Source organism: Brachyistius frenatus, unplaced genomic scaffold (genome assembly GCF_029030835.1).
Source record: "Brachyistius frenatus isolate BFR_SWC_R1_liver_20210118 unplaced genomic scaffold, ASM2903083v1 Contig_8, whole genome shotgun sequence".
In the NCBI taxonomy this organism is placed as follows: domain Eukaryota; kingdom Metazoa; phylum Chordata; class Actinopteri; family Embiotocidae; genus Brachyistius; species Brachyistius frenatus.
The window spans coordinates 4,267,311-4,286,768 of NW_027210607.1; the positions used below are offsets into that span (position 1 = coordinate 4,267,311).

At 43.0% G+C, this 19,458-nt stretch overlaps 1 protein-coding gene across 4 annotated transcripts; it reads right to left on the reverse strand.

The window, feature by feature from the left end:
- Nucleotides 1-108: 108 nt before the first annotated feature.
- On the reverse strand, nucleotides 109-18,654 carry mypn (myopalladin). 4 transcript variants are annotated; one of them, XM_069689980.1, is made up of 21 exons: nucleotides 18,430-18,649; nucleotides 15,477-16,574; nucleotides 11,220-11,395; nucleotides 11,072-11,123; nucleotides 10,607-10,958; nucleotides 10,430-10,504; nucleotides 10,212-10,353; nucleotides 9,396-9,419; nucleotides 8,860-8,976; nucleotides 7,997-8,765; nucleotides 6,088-7,269; nucleotides 5,870-6,002; nucleotides 4,423-4,500; nucleotides 3,313-3,534; nucleotides 3,076-3,225; nucleotides 2,901-2,980; nucleotides 2,295-2,421; nucleotides 2,007-2,214; nucleotides 1,699-1,864; nucleotides 1,406-1,539; nucleotides 109-1,321 (listed from the first exon to the last, which is right to left on the reverse strand). In XM_069689980.1, the coding sequence occupies exons 2-21, from the start codon at nucleotides 16,568-16,570 to the stop codon at nucleotides 1,143-1,145; spliced, it is 5,460 nt and encodes a 1,819-aa protein (XP_069546081.1). In that variant the 5' UTR covers nucleotides 16,571-16,574; nucleotides 18,430-18,649; the 3' UTR covers nucleotides 109-1,142. The 4 variants fall into 4 exon arrangements, with proteins under 4 accessions (XP_069546081.1, XP_069546082.1, XP_069546080.1 ...); XM_069689981.1 differs by having other exon boundaries at nucleotides 4,423-4,497; nucleotides 18,374-18,649; XM_069689979.1 differs by having other exon boundaries at nucleotides 18,374-18,649.
- Between the last annotated feature and the right edge of the window lie 804 nt (nucleotides 18,655-19,458).

Consider the following 19,458-nt stretch of genomic DNA (forward strand, 5'->3'; position numbering starts at 1 on the left):
TGATGGCAGACATTTAGATTTGAAGTGCCACTTTGATGGAGATAATATCCTGAAGTATGAATTATTATCAGATTTTATGAAGCACCAAAAAAAAATCACCCATTTGAATAAATATAACTTTATTCTGAGAAGGACAAAACTATTTTACAATGTGCAACTTTACATCAGTTAAATATGTGCTTTCAAACTTTTATTCAGTATGTTTTCATACTGACTTGAATTTATTAAATCAAAGTCAACCAATGTTCAGTAATAATCTCTGCATGATATATTCGACAGTCAACAATCTGTCGTATCACAAAACAAACTTTTTTTTTTAGTCTCGTGACTCTCGTCTGATCACACATCCTGAACTGCAGATTAACTAAATCTTTGTCAAAACAAATATTAATTAAATCATCTTAAAGCCAAAAAACTAAATCAAAGAAAGTGTTTTCAGTGTTTCAACTACAAGCCATCAATTAGACTTGAATAACAGCTTAGTGGTATTATGACTGAGAAGACACAGTGTTTATTTATATCTAAATCTTCTTCAGCCGTATGCATGCATGCACATGAAAAACATGGTGCAAAAAATTGTGAACCAGTGATGAACTTTGGTTAAATGTAGAAAGAATCCCACCCTGCTGGAGCCATTTAAATAAACTCATCTAAATGGCTCAATCAAATTTATATTAAGATACTCCAAACTGCTTCTGAGTATTAATAAACAATAACTTATGACTACTTTTTATGTAAAGTTTAAAAGAGACTATTGCTACCAGTACAGGTATATGTGACTCACAGTAAAAAGAAGTGGTGCTGCAAACACTTTGAGATCAAGGCTAACAATTAAGATCAGATGTTATCAGCAACCTCCCCATCATATGATGAAGACAACAAATCATTCAAACCTGTCAGAAAACAATATTCAACTCCGTCGATGGCTCATGAGCTAAGACTTTGCACATCTGTGATTTTCCTGTATGTGAAACACTTGTCATATGACTCGAGTAAATAGGAATGGTGACAAACCCACTATCATTGCTGATAGATTTAACACAGTAAATCTAATCTGAATGTGTCACGTCAAATGCATCACGTAAGATCTTCTCTGATGATCATTCTGCTTTGAGCCCTCTGAGGGTTCCCCATCTCGCTGCTCACAGCTCCTCGCTCTCCAGCGTGGCCTCGGGAGGGGAGCTGGAGAACAGGATGGGGCTGGTGTCCGACGTGGGGAAAGCTGACTTGATGTCGAGCCCCTGGCCCGTCAGAGCGGCGTAACGGCTGCCTGGTCGCGGAGCTTTCTTCATAGGTGCGGGGATGCTCTGATGCCACTGGGCTGAAGGTGCAAGTGGTTAGCTAGCAGTACCACAGAGTGACGTACTGAAAATGTGGCAGTTACACGGCTATGCAGAATATTTACCATAAATATCAAGTCTGCACGTGCAAGATATGATTCCAGCCTCGTTTTTGGCTGACACCGTGTACCAGCCAGCGTCGTCTTTTGTTGTTGGCTGGATGAGGAGACACACGTATCCTGTGGCGTCCTGGGTCACACTGAAATAAACAAATAATGGAGAATTTATTACAACTCTCAAAGAGATTTTAATTTTTTGCATTTTTGTACAGACACTTTTGTTGGACATTGAAGGTAAACCAATTAAATTTTGATGGAGAAATTACAACATGCCACTGAGAGTCAGAGCCCCCACTAACCTTATTCTGTCCTTCATTTTAGGAATGCTGTCATTGTCTTTCTTCCAGAAGATGACCGGAGGAGGCATACCCACCACGCGGCACTCCAGCCTGACCGGGGTCCCCTCAGGAATCCCCATGTTCTGCAGCTTCTCCACAAACTGGGGCGGGTGCTTCATCTCTTTCTCTAAAGTGGATATGACTCATATTACTGAAACGTCCGAACAAGACACAGGACACTGCAGCACAGTACGGTATTACTCTGAACTTCATACATTTAAATGATCTCTTCTTTGTCACCTATCTAAAGGTTTGTTTCCTGTCCTCACCCACAACTTTCAGTTCCAGGCTGAAGGAGCTCTGCCCTGCTTTGTTGCTCGCAATGCAGGTGTATGTGCCGGCGTCGTTCTGCATCAGCGGGTCAATGACCAGCGAATGGATGCCGTTCTCCCGCACCAGCATCTTGTGGTAAATGTCCGGGTAGATCGGCCTCCCGTTGACCAACCACATCAATTCTGGGTTGGGAAGACCACTCACCTGGAAAACCCAAAAAGCTGACAGTGAGGTGAGTCAAACATTCCCCATATTTATTATTATTTACAGAACCTGGTACCTACCTTACAGTCTAGTCTGCATAATCTTCCCTCATGAGCCAGCATGTCCCCCGGAGCCTGGAGGAAGTGAGGCCGAAAGAAGCGCTCCTGGGTTTGTTCACTTTCAACTTCCTGTATGCGGGCTCGCACCCTGACGAGAAGGAGGTGAGTGAAGTATGTTATAAAGCACATATCTTGCATTAACCTATAAAGTGTTTTTGTCAGTGGTGTACATTAGTATTGGGATTTCCGTATAAACAGATACACATGATCCAAACATATCAGTAACGCTTGACTTTAGGTCTATTTATCATTTATAGTCAGTAAATAAACACTCACTAAATAGTTTGCACACACTATAATGTAGTTTTCATTAAATGTGAGTCTTTGTTTGTGATACAGCACATTCATCGATAGTTATAAATACACAACTATATTATGGTTTACATTATAAGCCCTTAATTAAATGTTTGCATGTTCTTTCCCAATGCTGATTCGAAGGACGTGAAGGGTAAAGTGTTACCAAAATATTGTCATTGTCAGGGAGGAAAATCAATAGTATTTTCCCCAGGCTGCAGAGGGATTCCTTCTCACCTCCGCAGATCACATTGCAAACTCAGGCCCGCTCACCTCTGAGAGTGAATCGGTGTCATTCGGTTTCGGGGAGGTCCCGTTTGGACAATCAAATGACCCGAGCAACTGATTCGTCCCTGATGATGAAAAAAATATCAAATTAAAACTCAGTTCAAATAGCTGGATAGGAGGTGCTGAGAGTATGAATAGGAAACTGAGAGAGAGGTGTCACCTGTGGATTAGCTGCCATGATGGTGTAGTTGCCGTCATCGTCGTTGGTCGTGGACTCTATATGTAAAGCACAGGTCCCGTCCCCCTCTCTTATCTTCCTGTAATGGACGTTCTTCCTTAAGATCTGCTTGCCATCCTTAAACCAGTAAACCTGATGAGAGACAGAGAAATGAATGTGAGGGTTGAACTTCAAAGATCATGCTTTCATTTTCTACAAGCACAGCTGTTGACCTCTCACCTTTGGAAGCGGGATTCCCACTATTTTACAAGAGAAAGTGACGGGAACGCCCTCCATCGCCCTGAAGTTCTTCAGTTTCTTGTCGAATATGGGTGCGATGCATTTTCCCGTGGGGACGTCATCGTGCTGCACCTCGTCATCCGACTCCTCCACCGGCGTTCGCTCCAAGCGAAACTCGATCTCACTCATTAACCTTTGCTCAAAATTGGACACTTTGTATTCCTGGAAAATTAAAAACCACTCCATAAAAGCAGTCACAACAGTCACAGTACTGCGTGCACAATCTGTCTTTGTGTTAACGACCACATTTGCCCGCAAACTGATGACTATAACAACATGCATACATGTCACATAGAAGCAAAAAATGCTCATGGGATGGCTTGCAGTAATCAAGAGTATGAGACAACATGCATCTGTTTATCAACAAGCAACAATCCATAACTCAAATATCAAAGGATTATAGTACAGATTGTGACTCTAAACCACTTGATGATGATAAGGATCATCTGTCGCACACTATCACTCCGGTTTCGTAAAAAAAAAAAAAGACGTTTTTTTGCTCATCCAACCAAAACAAATAAGGCTGAGGGTAAAACAGAGAACAGAGGAAGAAGAGTTCAAGTAGAAAAACACAATCTCAAAATATTAGACACCTTATTTTGCTCACATAAAGTACCTCTTTAAGATTTGTGGGCTAGCAGAAAGAGACAGCGATCAGGAGATGATTTAAGTGTGTGAAATGTAATGCATGTGTATATGTGAGTTGAGCCATGTTGGCTTTTATGGGGGGGGGGGGGAACTCTACATTGAAATCAGGAAACAGGGCTGCAAGCTTTAGTGAGGAAATTAAAACTCTGGAGGATATTACAAACAGTTCAACAAACAGTAGAGTCATTATATTTCATTAGCTTACTGAATTTAAATCCTTAAATTTGTTTAGATCACTCGTGCAGGTTATTTATTAGTTAACAAAAACTTGAATGCTTGATTAGAAAAATTAATTAACTGTAGTTTTTGACAATATCTGAAGTTTTATGATCGGTCTGAAACATTATAATAACCCATACAGCCTCGAGCAAATCAGTGCTTGGGACGGGAGGATCCTTGTACCTCATCATAGTTAAAGACAGTGGCAGGAATGTTTGGTCCAAGGAGTCTGCTCGCTGTTTTCCCCTCATTACTCCGCTTCTATGAGAGGATAGGGATGGATGATGAACACCGAAGACACACAAACTCTACATACAAAACATATAATGATGGAATAACGCACGAGCTGTTGTTATTAGCATGCACAAGTTGTTACAGTACACAGACACACAATGATGAATGACTGTGAATGACTTGGGAGGGAATGAAGGCTGAGTTGGCACGTCTCTGTATGATTTTACATCTCTAAAAGGATAATCATCTCAGACTGTATACATATTCTGTATATACATGTATACAAAGCTCGGCACAAGTGAGAAGGCAGCACAGTCACTGGTTAACATACAGTAAACATAAGTTTTGTAAGTTTAAAAGACCAGACTGCTACAGTTGGTTAGTTAAAAACTAGCGATCACATACTAATGTTTCAACCCGACATTCATTTTCACACAATAGTCTAACATAAAACAGAGCAAAGCATGTAATACACATGCTTTGCTCTGTTTTATATTAGACTATTGTCTGGGGAGGAGCGACTGGTGGATCTGATTCGATCTGATTGGAAACCCAAGGACACTACACCCCGCCCCCCTGTAGCAGAAACCTGACTGCACCACAGACCCGTCAATCAAACAGACACACCCCCAAACATAATGCTTTTTGAGGCCTAATATCAATTAAATTATGGGATTATTTTCAGATGGGCCACCAAAAAACTAATAAGAAGAAGTGACTTCAGTGACTTCATAATGAGTTTCGGAAAAAAATGATTGACTTTGTATTTCATGAAAGAAGTTGAATGGGAGTTCATGGAGCAAGAGCCATTTTGGAGCCAACCTCTAGTGGCACTTCTGCATTGGCCTTAGTTGTCAGATCCAGATACTACGCCCACTTTTACATTCAATCTGTTTGTCAATTAAACCCAGAACTTTCAACAGGGAGACTGGTGTTGGAGTCTGTGAGATGGCAAAAGTCAACAAGGATTTCTTTGAAGTAACTTACGTAAATTATTCACATAACGTAACGTATTCAAGTTACGTGATGTATGTTAAGTAACCTACATCGGGTTATGTAGGTAATGTTATTTACATATAATTAACAAACCATCATATTTTCGTAACCCTAATCAAGTAGTTTTGATGCCTAAACCAAACTAAGTGGGCACCTTACTTTTCACGCCGAGGAGATGGAAAACTTAACACTGACACGGTATCTAGTGGACTGATGGGTGAATTGCATGCTTAGAGTTGAGAATCCAGGGGATCCGCCTTTTGGGCTGAGCTAAATCTTTTCAACATAATTTTTGTTTATGCTGGTAGTTGTCTGCAATATTATATATTCACCGCTACATCACTGCAACTGAGGCAGTCATAAATAAAAATAAATCAGAGCTGCAGAGACTACCAAGTACCTGTTGATGTACAAAATGTGGAGTATCGTCTTTGAATCGAAGCTTCTTCTCGATGTCGTGGAGGAGCATTTCTTTGCTCTCACGGATGTCTTCAAGTGAAGAGATTCGCATCTTGGGTATCTTCTTTTGTAGCCTGAAGAGACAGAGAGCAAAATTGTGGTAGAACGTGTGACAGTTCCCAATCTCATCAGCGTTGTACTCTGTTAGAGAAGACGTACCCTGATGGAGCCCCCTTGGGCAGGCCCATTGAGTTGGTGGGCTGGCTTGGAGTCAGCGATGGCAGGACGGAGCTGAGGAAGGCTACGGGGTTTTGAATGGGACTCGGGGTGGAGCTGCTGGAGGTGGGAGAAGAGGCATGTGGGGGCGACTGGGCTCTTAAGGCGAACATGCTATTCAAGAATGTGGCCGACCCTGGTGTAGGCGACGACACGATTGACGGAGGACTGGTGGGAGACTTGAGCACCCTTGTAGGGAAGATCCTGGGCGCCGGGGAGAATGGCGGGATAGTAGGGGAGCTTGCTGCGGAGGAGTTGAGCTCAGCGGCCAGCTCGTTTAACAGAGGGACTGGCGATTCTGTTGGGGAAGGACTTCTGACTGGCGAGAAGGTCTGAGCAGCGATGAACTCTTTCGGCCGGGCGTAGTTGAAGGTGTGGGAGATGGCGGTGAGATTCATGAGGGAGGCGTGAGTGCTCCTCAGAAGAGGAGTAGGAGATATAATCTGCTGGAAGGCCGGGGTTGAATCTGTTGGGACTGTGCTGAGCTTCGGTGTAGGTGGAGAGCAGAATTGGGGTGTGGGTGCCATTCTGGCAGTGGACAGGTTCAGGTGGGAGGCATGGATGGTGTTGGTTACAGGTGCCGTACTAAGAGAAGGAGCTGTGTTGAGCTGTTGGGCAGGTAGAGGGGAGGTCACCAGCGAGGAAGTCTTAAACTGAGGAATAGAAGGAGGGGAGCTCAAAGGAGGAGCAAGAGAAGTGTTGAAAAGAGGCGGAAAGGTGGCGCTGAGTGCTGGAGCAGAGGACAGTGAGGGAGCAGGAGGGTTGGTGGTCAGTGGAGGTGCAGAGTGGGGTATCTGCTGCAGAGGGTTGGTGGTCAGTGGAGGTGCAGGGTGGGGTATCTGCTGCAGAGGGTTGGTGGTCAGTGGAGGTGCAGGGTGGGGTATCTGCTGCGGGTGTGTCATCGTGTTTAGGTACGACTGGAAAGGCGGCACGTGGGATTCACGGTGTATTCTGGGAGACCACAGCGGACCTTCGTGGGAGCTTTGGACCTCGGGTTGGATCTGGATCTGGAATGGGGGGTGGGACTGAGGCTGGGTGTGGGTTTGGGTCTGGGTCTGAGGTTCTGTGTCCTGCTGTTGCTCCATGAGGACCTGGTTGTGCAGCAGCTGGAGCTGAGCAGGGTCCCTGTTGATCAGAGCAAAAAGCTAAATGAAAGAACAACCAAAACTATACATGGTGAAGATGAGGCTCAGTGAGCTGCTCTCATAAATTAAGTCCACGCAGTAAACCCCGGCAGGAATGAGCCAAAGTCAGCATGAAGAATACTCTGCCCTTTTATGGGCTACCAACAAGTAGCCTGCAAACAATACAATCCAAGATTTAGACACATTAAATCTTCACTCTAAACAGGATGTTTGCTTTGATTTACCATCAAATTCCTGCAGATTCACTTAAAAGATACTTTACAGGACTAAATAACATATTTATCTGGTTTTTTTGCCTCTGATACCTTAAAAAAATAACAGTGAACCACTAAGATTGAATTTACAGCTCTGTCTGAAATATTAGATCAATATAAATGCATAGAAGTAAACTTACAAATAGAAAATGCCATCCTTTGTTTTAGAAAGCCGAAAGGTCCACATTTGAAGTCCTCATGCATTCATTTATGAATTGAAATGATTACAGCTGCTATCTGAGCCAGAGGAAGAGGAACCGCCCACCTCCTCTGCTTTTCTGAACACAGCCCATCAAATTCATTCTAATACAAGGCAAAGTTTGGACACAATTTGGGTAACTCATGTACAAAATCAAAGTTTTGACAGTGATTTTTTTTTTCCTCCTACTGTGCTGCTCCACATAGTGTCATAACACAGAGACTCATCTACATGGGGTTGTTTTCTCTACTCACAGTTTGGGTTTAGCCCGCACTGGTGGTGGTTCTTTGCTGAGTGACGACTGATTGACATCTTCATCAGAGTGACTGGATTCCCCACTTTGTTCATTCTCCTCATCCTCAGGCAGTTTGAAGTGCACGCGCAGACCGACTCTGGAGCTGGAGCGTGAGTCTTTGTGGTTTGTCAGAGTGCCTGTCTTCAGGCAGGAGTTAGGAGGAGGGTCGGGCAGGGGCACCACGATGGGGCTGCCGTTCTGATGGGTCGGGGTCACCTTAGGTTTGGGGCTAATGTCAGGCAATGTCGCTGAAGGTCTGGACACTTCCTGTTTAGCTGAGTTCTCAACAGCATGTGAAGGAACGAAGGGTTTTGGGTACGAGATAAACTGCCTGCCACTCTGTGGTTCTGGCGGTCCTCCACTGGATCCAGGAGGGTCCTGGTGGAGGCAGAGAGGATCTAAGTTTGGGGTTCTGGTGCTGCGAGAGTTCAGGCAGGAGATACTGGTAAGACTGGAGGGTTCCAGACTGGGCAGGCTGGTGCGGAGCAACATGCCAGAGCTGTGGGGGTCCAGACGGAGGCTGCTGGTGTTTATGGGGTCCAGGCGTAAGGTGCTAGAGACAAGGGGGTCTAGACGAATGGTGCTGGAGTGGGGCTTAACGCTGCTGGTCACAGGAACCTCTGGTTGAGGGTTTACAGGAGGAGCTGATGGGGAAAGTTCTTGGACTCCACCGGGCTCCACCATTAAACTGTTAAAAGGCCTCACGTGGTTGCTGTTGCTGCCTTTACCTGAAAATAAAAGTTATACATACTAAAAATATAGAAATTTCAATGTAAGAATAAGAATGTTTGATGTTTTTGTAAAGTGAAAGAGAAGTGTTACCTTTGACCTTCAGTGCAGCGGTGCTAGACACGGTTCCATACTTGTTGTTTGCTGTACAAGTAAACATCCCCGAATCTTCAGGAAAGACCTCGGCAATGACCAAAGTGCATATTTCCTCTGCAGGTGAAGGATAAAACAGTGAGAGTGTGATAATCTCTAACTACATCGTATCAGTTTCTCGACGAGCAAAGTGTCTCACTGCAGTAAAGAACGATGCATGACTCGTGTATTTAAATGCTCGTCAATGAGGTTTTCTACGTATCACTGGGGCTGAGAGTGTATGTGCAGCTGAGGCAAGTTGCAGTGATCTGCCATGGTGGTTTGACACAGAATGAGAGACTACCTTATAAGGTCCAGAGTCATGGAAAAGCAGCCCTGGCTTATGTACTGAAGGAGAGCAGAAGCTTCAGCCAAGGACTATAAACACTTGAGCAGAGTAACAAGTACACAGCGCGGCGTCGCACACAGACAGGCAGCTGCTCTGGGGCAGTCAACACGTGTACTTTTGACAAATGAGGATTGAATGAAATACGTACCTAATTCTGCTGGAGATCTGGGCTCTGAAACAAACAAAGAACCAAAGTCTGTAAAACACTGCAAAAATATTTCATAATAATACTAATAGTAATAATAGTAAACTTTATTTTACAGCATCTTTCACACAAGAAATGCAGCTCAAAGTGCTTTACAGCAAGAAAATTACATGTAGTGTTTCGCATGAAAAGGAACATTAAAAAATATAGAAAATACATTTAAAAAAATAGAGAAAAGAAATAAAAGCCACATAATTGAACTATGATTTGGTTTAATTAGCTTGTCTGAGACTAATTGTCAGCTCACAATCATTCGACTCTTATTTTATTATTTATAAATGATTTATCATATCGATGGGACTCTATTCCACAATAGCAAAAAAGATGTAGAGAAATGAAGAAAGTGCTTTAACACAGTGCTTTAAAGAATGACACCACACACAGATTTATACAAGCACAAACATCCTTATCCTTAAAATATTTTTGCAACAATACCAGCATTTTTAGCTTTTTGAGCTCATTAAAATCCCAACATTTGTTAGGAATCCGAATTATTTAAGATAAAGGACTTAATGTGTTTATGTCTCAGGATATTCTAATAGACATTCAATAGACAGCACATGAGGAGCCTGTTGAAACAAAGTATAAATCTTAAAAACGTTATTTGCTTGCCTGCATTCATCAAGCAATCGAAATGCTAAACTTTTATTTTTTATCATAGCGTTATTAAGTTTTGGTTTTCTTGCTGCACAGTGAGATTCATAGGAAACAGTTGCCAGGGAGACAGCATGTGTTCGGTGGGACTGCAGCTGAGCTTACTTTTCTGCAGGATCCTGAAGTCAGGAGAGTCGTAGATGGGTTTTCCCTCCCTGTACCAGTCCACCCGAGGCGATGGCACCCCTTTCACACGGCTCTCTAGCACCACCAGCTGGCCTTCTGACGCCAGGAGGTCCTGCAGGCTCTGGGAGGACATCACAGACTTTAGTACGTTACATCAATAAATGTACAGTCTGATACACAGCAGCAGTATTACATACCTTTGTGAAGACAGGGGCAGCCATGATTGGTTGTCCGTTTAACCCTTGTGGGTAATTGTAGTTGGAAGTTTGACTCTAAATATTTAAAAAAAAAAAACACACACACAGACCAAGTTGATCAAAATATCTAAAACGTATATAAAATTATAGTGGGAGGAGATATTTTAGTTTTTGTACCTCCGGTTGTTGTGCTGGAGCTGATGTTGACACCTCCGGGGCTTCTGTGAGTTCTGTATCACCTGATGAAGCGGGAATCTCCTGCACAGGTACCTCTGCTGTCTCCTCCAGAGCAGGGCGCGCCGTGGAGGCCACAGATACGTCAGGTAGCTCCGGGACGGGAAGTGAAGCAGCGGCTGTCTTTCGGACCGGTTCTGGGACTGTTTGGTTGGTTGTTGGAGAGGAGAGCTCCTCGGCCTCTTCCTCGGGGTCTGCTGCTGCTGGCTGGGACGACACCGAGTCTTCCTCCTCAGCAGGGACCGTTTGGTTTGATGATGGAGGTAAAGATGACTTTGGTTGTTTACTCTGCAGCCTTTTCAAAATCACAGAAGAAAGAAATTGTGTTGTTTAATGTCGTTATGGTCCACACACTTATATTTAAATGATGGGTCTCTTTGAAGCGGGTGTTAAGGTCTCTTAACTCACTGGGCTACATGTTCAAAGTGCTGCTCCCCTTCAGAGTCCGAAGAGGAGGCCCCTGTAGGATTGAACAAACAAAGTCTGCATTATCCATCACTAATCATGTTATTATACAGCCTTGTAAAAGTGTCAAAGAAAGAAACATAAGAATCACCTTCAACGTAGATCTCAGCTGACGTGGAGTCAGTACCATAGAAGTTAGAGGCAAAGCAGGAGTAGCGACCTGTATCTTCCTCGAACGCCTCCGCGATGATCAGAGAGTGCAGCTCACCGTCGGTGATGATCTGGATGTCAGGGCTGTTCTCCAGCTCCTTGCCCTCACAAAACCACCTGGGATTAAACAAAAACAGCAAAACGGGTCACATTTAACTCTCCGAGCTTCTTCCAGGGCTGCAATTCTTATATTTTCGGTATGATTATAAGCATGTTTGACAAATCATTACAGTACAATCCTTGTTAGCTTCAGTGCAAGTGGACATGGATTGGATGATAGTAGCATTCCTCCAAACATAAAGTCATTTTCATACTTTCATAAGTGGTCACTTACACTCTGCATTTTGTTGTGCTTCTACACTTACTTCTAAGGGTTTTTCTAACCTGTCTGTAGCTCGGCTTGAGTTGTTTTCTCACAGCAATCTACTCTTTTTCAGTTGTAGTGATCGTACTTTAATGTGACTATTAGTTCAGTAGGATATTTTAAGATTCTCCAACCTTTGTATTATTATTTAACACCCACTCTTCTTCAGTCACTTCCCTTTTTTCCCTTCCGTTAACCCTCTGACACTGTTTCTGTGCCGCCAGTACCATGTGGTGTTTGTCCCAGTTCCCTAATACCACTTCTGGCTCGCTGCCACTCAGTAGTTATGCAGGCTGAGAGGAAAACGTTTTGATGAGCAAGCCCTATCCCTTTCCATGTAAAATAAGAAGCAACACCAGCAAGCCATTCCAGTGTGTTGGTTGCTTCAATGCACTGTTGATGTTGTGATGATGAAGAGCACCAAATAGAAACTCTAAAGCGGAGGTGCCCAAGTTTTTTCCCATGAAGGACCAAAAATGATTCTGGATGGAGGAGAGTGGTCCAAAAATCCATGTTTGTCATATGTAAAATTACTGTACATTAAAATAGGGAATATTTTGCAGAAAGTTAACATTTTAAATTCAGAATAATTAAAACACCACTCTTGCGTAAAAGTAATATTAGTATTTTGCTGAAATTATTGTCAAAAACAGACATCTTGCCAATTTTTTTTTATAAATTGTCTCTTGTCAATGAGCCACTACCTCGATCTGTGGAAAAATGTGTCTGCTCTGCTCGAAAGTAACAAGTTAAAATTGCATTTTACTATCGAATTTGAGTTTTTTTGTTTATTGAAAGTTGTTTATTAAATAAGGTCAGAGATGACATACAACAAAGGCCGCCGCCTAGATGCAAACCAGGTTACATGAGGTCAGCACCCTAAAGCCAGTAATCAATATCGTATTCTGGAATTTCATGCTGTTAAATTAGGACTAAATGTATTCAAACATGATAAAATGAGAAAAATCTCCTGTGTGGCTAAAACCATGTAGTAGACTGGAGCTGTAGCTGGCAACAGTCTATTTTTTCATTGTAAAACTACTTATAGTAAACCTCGAGCTTCATCCCCATCCTGACCAGCAACATATGCGTCGGCTTCTACGTCAGCGTGCATCTATTTCGAGACGATGAGGCCTTGATACTTTATAAAATCCAGCCAATAAACAGACAGGAATAGGGGTGGTGTATTACTCTCTGACAAGACGTCATCGTGTAGCCGTAAATCTTGGGAGATGGGCTCATCTCTACGAGTATCCTTTACTTTTTCAAATAAATCAAATTACTATGCATTCAATGGAGGTCGAAGATGCCCCAAACTTCAGGCTTTAAACTTATTTCCAAAAGCAGGTTACACAAAAACAGCCTGGGTGTGCTCCAGAAATCGTCTAAACTTCTGGAGTATTATCCAGTGAAAACACAAACCCACACTAGAGATCTGATCCTGATATTTGGACTCAACCCGTTGGGAATGTGCTGGCCATGTTCAGCCTGAGCCGAGCTATGTCATCTCTAAGGAGTAAGGCTCTAAATTGAAAGCATGAGAGAGGTGGCTGGTCGGTGAGGCACAGAACCAGATCGCTGCACCTGTCCGGGCTATTTTTCCTCCGGAGCTCCAAACCAGAGAGGAGATTCCCCTCTGGAGCCCGGGATCTCTGACTGGCCGACCCAGTTTCATACGCACAATGCTAAACATAGACTCTGAACACACACAATGGTGCGGCCTGACACACCGGAGACAGCACACCACTGCAAACTGATGGGAAATATGAAGCTGACAACTCTGTTGAGACTCCTTTAGGTGACACGCTGCATGGACTGAAAGAGAAGCTGCTGTACAAACATCCCACTGAAGTAAATATAAACAACTGTTACTAAAATAAACAAAATAAAAGCCAAGAGTTATATTTGAAGTAGAAACCACTACAACAGAACTCTGCGCTTCAGACTAGTAAAACACTGTGAGGCCAACAACTAATCCTATAAAGATGCCCACCAAACAAAAAACTACATAAATCATCTTACCGAGCTCTTCATGCTTCTGTCAAAACCTGAGTCGAGTTCCATCATCAGACGCGACTACAGCTCGCACTGCCTGTCCAGTCTAAAAATGGCCGAGAGCTACATTCTCCCCGCACAAGTATAAGTTAGAGGCTCGACAATGTTCAGAGGGACTAACAAGCCCATGCCCCCTACAGTCTGACACCTCAGCTTCGCCCTTTCAAGTCTCTCTTTGTTGACCCGAGAGGGGGTTTGTAGTGATTTAAAACACATCTAACAGGACAACCATTAAGACAAACATGAACACAAGAGATTGATTTTCAAATTTAATACCAAAGGCTGTTTACTGACTGCGATAAAAGTTGTAAACTCTTCTCATATTTCAGCACATTTTGACTGGATGTGATTGATGACCGGCGTCCTTCTTAACATAAAACCTAACACAAGGATCATTTACTCCCCTGACCACACACACACACACACACACACACACACACACACACACACACACACACACACACACACACACACACACACACACAAACACACACCTGCACAAACGCACATTCATACCATTCACAATCAGCTGTCGGCTATCATCACAAGTCACTTCTGTTTGGATGTCCCAAGAGACACTGCATCATTCATCTATGACCAACACTTCTTAAAGTACTTATTCAGTGAGCAGAGCTGCAGACACAGACAGGACTGAATCTTTAAATCACTATCTGGCAGTTACTGACACCATATCAATAACAATATCTCAACTAATTGACCAATACATGCTTCAAAATACCAAAAACACACAAACATGAACATGTGTAATATCCTTTATATTTGGTTATTAAAGAATAGATACCATGATACATCCTGAGAAAACCACTCAGTGCTCTCTGGTAGATAAACTGACAAGCGACACAAAATGACCTCAAATGCGTCTTTGACACGTCTCACCTGCCGATGTAGTGTTACATATAGGACGACATGAGTGCCAATACATGGATAAGAAGTTCATATCTACTACCTGATCATATTTGGCTCTAGAATATACCTGCATGTCTGTTTATATTTTATTAAAGCACAAATATAATATTTCATCTGCCAAATGAGTCATATATTGTAAATTATATATTAAAGTGTATTTTTGGGGATCATTTTTACGTGGAAAAGTATCTTAGTTTACTGCACTTAAAGTCTCAAAAGTGAAAATAACCCCTGTGAGGCTTAGATCATTACAGAGTGTATAGGTGGATTATTATCTCTGAATAGGGCCGCGAATAGAATGGCAAGAATCTGGCGATCTAATACGGGTGTTACGATTTCATTTATTGTGATACTTCTATATTTAGAATAAAATCTAAATTTTAGAAAACTGTCATAGAATAAAGAACACACAATCATATTCATATCCATATCACAGTCCGTCTAACATCCATCACCACAGCACGTCTGTGTGCAATCACAGCGAAGGAACTGCCATCAATATTTCAATATAAGCTGTTACTTTTTGAAGCATCGATACGGAATCACAATAATGTCAATATTTCTAACACCCGTGTTACTGATGCATTAATTATATAACATATATAATTAAGATATAATTACTTTGACTGGTGTAGTTATTTGTCTAACTTGTTTTGGTTAGTCGTCTATTTAAATGAGGTTAAATCTATAAAAATCTCATCATATTTTACAGTATAAAGTCAACATATATTTTACTGTCAAAACTTAAACTGAAAAGTAGCTGATACCTACAGCTGTCAGATAATAATTTTTAATGAGACAAAAGCAAAAATACACTCGTATAAAGGGGAGAAACTGAGTGGGTTTCCTTACCGGACCTCAGGCACAGGGAGTCCTCTCACAATGCAGTCTAACTGGACATTGCTGCCTTCAGGAACCTCCCTGCTTTTCAGTTTCTGGATGAAATGAGGTGGCTCACAAACAGTCTCCGACGGGTATGGACTTTCTGTTAAGTCAAAGCTTTCAGGCTCTCCCTCCTCCTTCTGGGACACAGAGTCATACTGCTGCTCCTCAGTACTCCTGCAGTCCTGAAACTCCACATGTCCGGTCTCAGAGTCCAGTTGGACGGCTGGCTGGTGGCTGACAGCGGGGCTCGGTCTATCCTTCTCCGCCTCCACGGGCATGACGGCGCGCTCCCTGTTGTCAGAGGCGACGGGATACTCGGCCCCATCGGTCTGGCTCTTGTTCTGGTTCCTACTCCTGTGGGTTTTGCACGCTCTCGGTCGTACCCGTTTGGAGCTGTTGGCCTTGAAGAGGGAGGAGAGCTCCTCGATGAAGTCCGCCGCCTTGTTGAGGAACTCCTTCTTGGACTGGGTCTCCACACCGTACGGGGCGTTGCTCCCTGACCTGTTGTAGTCGTTGAATCCTTCGCTGGAGTCCCGGCTGCTCCTCGTCATGTTGTCCTGCCGTGTGGACGCTTTGTGCATCTTTCTGTCTTGTGTGAATGTCGTGTGTGTTGCTGGCAATTCTTTAAACTCAGGGGCTGGCTGCGTGAAGGGCACTGCTGAAGGAGCAGCCGAAGGAGCAGGAGAGGGGTTGGAAGGGGGTGAGGAGGAGGAGGAAAGTGAGGCGGAGGAGATGCTGGACGGGGTTGACGGCGTGACAGAGGCCTTGACCTCTGCCCTCTCCTCACGAGGCTCGTGTCCGATGGCCTGGCATGCCAGGTTCACGCTCTTATCCAGCTCCTCTTGGCTGAGGAAGGCAGACAGGTCTGAGAACTGGGGATCACTGTGACCCACAGTGTCTTCAGCTTTGCCTTTGAGTGACCCGTAGATCTTGAGGCGTGAGGAAGAAGCGTCTGAGCGGCTCATCTCGCTGTGGCGCTGCTGGGCTCTGGCCTCTGCCAGGTAGCTCTCCCGCAGGAGCTGAGACAGTGACGGTGGCTGGTCAATGTTGTTCTCCTGCATGTTGCTGAAATGAACACAAGGCACGTAATTAAAAGACTGCAAATAATATTACAAAATATTAGCAAAAGATATTCAAGTCCACTTTAGTGCCGACTGTCTTCCAACTGTTACTGAAAGTGTTCAGAATGATTTTCTGCTGCACAAGTAGGTCATTACCAAATGGGAAAGAACAGAAATCCTGCACACTGAATACCACTTCATTTATGATGTTTGGGTCCTCAGACATTCATCAGATATGTATAAATTTAATTGGATGATTATCTGTGGACCAAAACATCATGAATAGAGATTCTAGTGATCAATGAATATTTAGTCCCCTAACATAGAGCTGGGTAATATATCAGTATTGTACTTACACCATGATATAAGACTGGATATCGTCTTAGATTTTGGATATTATATCATTATCATGTTTTGTCTTTCCTTTTAAAAGCTGCGCTACAGGATAGCGAAATAATTTTCTAAATTTATCACTGTTGACAGATTTCTGACTCTATAGGTTTATTTAAACGCTGCTCTAAAAATGACAAACCCAGTGGCCATCTGGAAGAAATAAAAGTAATCGAAAAACTTTATGGCGTGACAAACAGAGATAAAAAAAAATAAAAAAAAAAAAATTAATTGAGGAGTCGATTAACAATTTTTATTTGATGTCAGTTTAAATTTTTTAAGCAAAAATGCCATTAAAAAAAGAGAAGAAAAGCACTTGTTCCACATCCTCAAATTTGAAGATTCACCACTTTTTGTTTTTCCTTCAATAGAAAAATGCCAGTTTTATCTCGGTCAGTTTTTCGCTATTTTCTGATATTTTCTGGAAAAATTATTTAACGATAAACTGAGAAGCTAACTGCATTCAAAAGGAGTAATGTCAAGCATACACAAATTGTACTAAATCCCGAGGTGGTGATGTTCAACAGACTCTCTCTAACATACTGAAGTCAATAAAAACAGATAGTGACAGACGCCTCAGATATAACTGGCATTAATATTATACTTCCCTCATGCTCAAACAATCCTTGAGAAATATTTGGCTCAAAGACGGGGCATGAATACAGAGGCTGTAGTTAAAAGCAGGGGATATGAGGTAAAAATAGCTTTTTATTTTAGCTTAAATTCATCCTTCAGCCTCGACGGGGTATCAGGTTCATGTGCTGACATGAGAGCTGCTGATTTCTTTCCCCCCCCGTCCGTCTCAGACCGACACTGACATGACGTTTAGACTTCGCACACCTTTTCGACACTGAGCATGAACAAGTTATTGAATCCAGACATGAGATAGGGTACACATCTGCTACTGACACTCAAATCAGTGCAATTAAGAGAGACAGCAATGCCCTTCCAACAGACCTGAGGCTGCAGCTGTTGTGTACATTAATCCTTTGCAAACAGGGTCCAAGGCCACCAAGTCATATCTAATAATAGCGAGGGGTCAGTTTACATGAAGAAAATCAACAAAAAAATAGTCATGCCTCTCCTCCTGTGGGCCCTTGTTTTCAGGAGTTTGATCAGTCACAACAGACATTAATCAAATTACACAAACAGAAGTATAATTATCATACATGATTGAACAGTCACAGCCCACGGAGGATAATCAGGCCCCCCGGCTAAACGCAGCAGCACACACCCGGGCAGGTTAAGATAATTCAATTAAATCAGAGCATAACAGTGCGACAGAAATAGACCGAAGCTTGATGGAGGCTCAATGTCAGATTTTCTGAGGCTATACACAGCATATGAGGCCCATGACAGAAGACAGTCAATGGGACACTGTGAACAATTAAATTAGGGGGTGTTGCATTTTACCTTCAGAATAAACTCAGCTGGCCCCTGTGAAGGACTGGTAAAACCGCAAAGTGCACCTGTGTTGAAAGGGGGGAGATTCCAGTCTTCCGGTTGCTGCCACCTGGGAAAACCTCGGACACGGCCAGCCTTCCCCGGTGTTTCTTGCACACAGTTAACCTTGAAGTTTACAGGAAAAATGTGGAGCAGAGTAGCTACGGTAACCTGTCACCAGTAAAAGTAGCAACATTTGTCAGTGCGGTGGTCGCAGGTTATTTTTGGGGAGGCCTGGCCCCATGTGTCTGGGTGGCGTCCGTCCTCATTGGCCAGGGGGGGCGCGTGCTGTAAAGGGATTCCTCCTCCAGTGGTCCATCAGAGACCTCCGTCCTACAGAATTAGAAGCTCCTTGTTGAACCTCTCACACGCTCTAACGTCCACACTGCAGATCAACAGCGACGATCTATTTCAAAACATACATTTTAAGTAAGATACACTGTAAAGAAACAGAGGCAGATCTGGCAATAGTGTAACAACTTCACTGGGTTTAAATAAAAGCAATAAATCTCTGCTACAGATTTCTGACAGCTTTTGAGCCAAGTGGAATTTTACTCAGTTGTTTTAAACTGGATATTTAAGCAGCTTGTTTAAGAAAAAGTGATTTACACTCTCCAGTACACCTGTTCAACTGCACATTAAAGCAAGAATCTAATCAGCAAATCACGTTGCAGAAACTCACTGCATGTAGGCATGTAGACATGAAGAAGAGGACCTGCTGAAGTTTAAACAAAGTATCAGAGTGAAGAAGAAAGACGTTGATTGTGTTATGGTTGTTGGTGTCAGACGGGCTGGTTTTGGTGTTTCAAAAACTGCTGCTCTCCTTGGATTCTCAATCAGGAGCCTCCTCCTGTCAGCTCAGAGCAGGAAACCGAGGCTACACAGGGCACACCTAAATCCTACAATGACAGATTGGAAACACATTTCCTGGTCTGATGCGTTTCAATTTCTTCTGCTACATTCAGATGACCGGGTCTGAATTTGGTGTAAATAACATGAACGCATGGATCCATCCTGCCTCGTATCAACACTTCAGGCTGCTTGTGGTGGTGTAA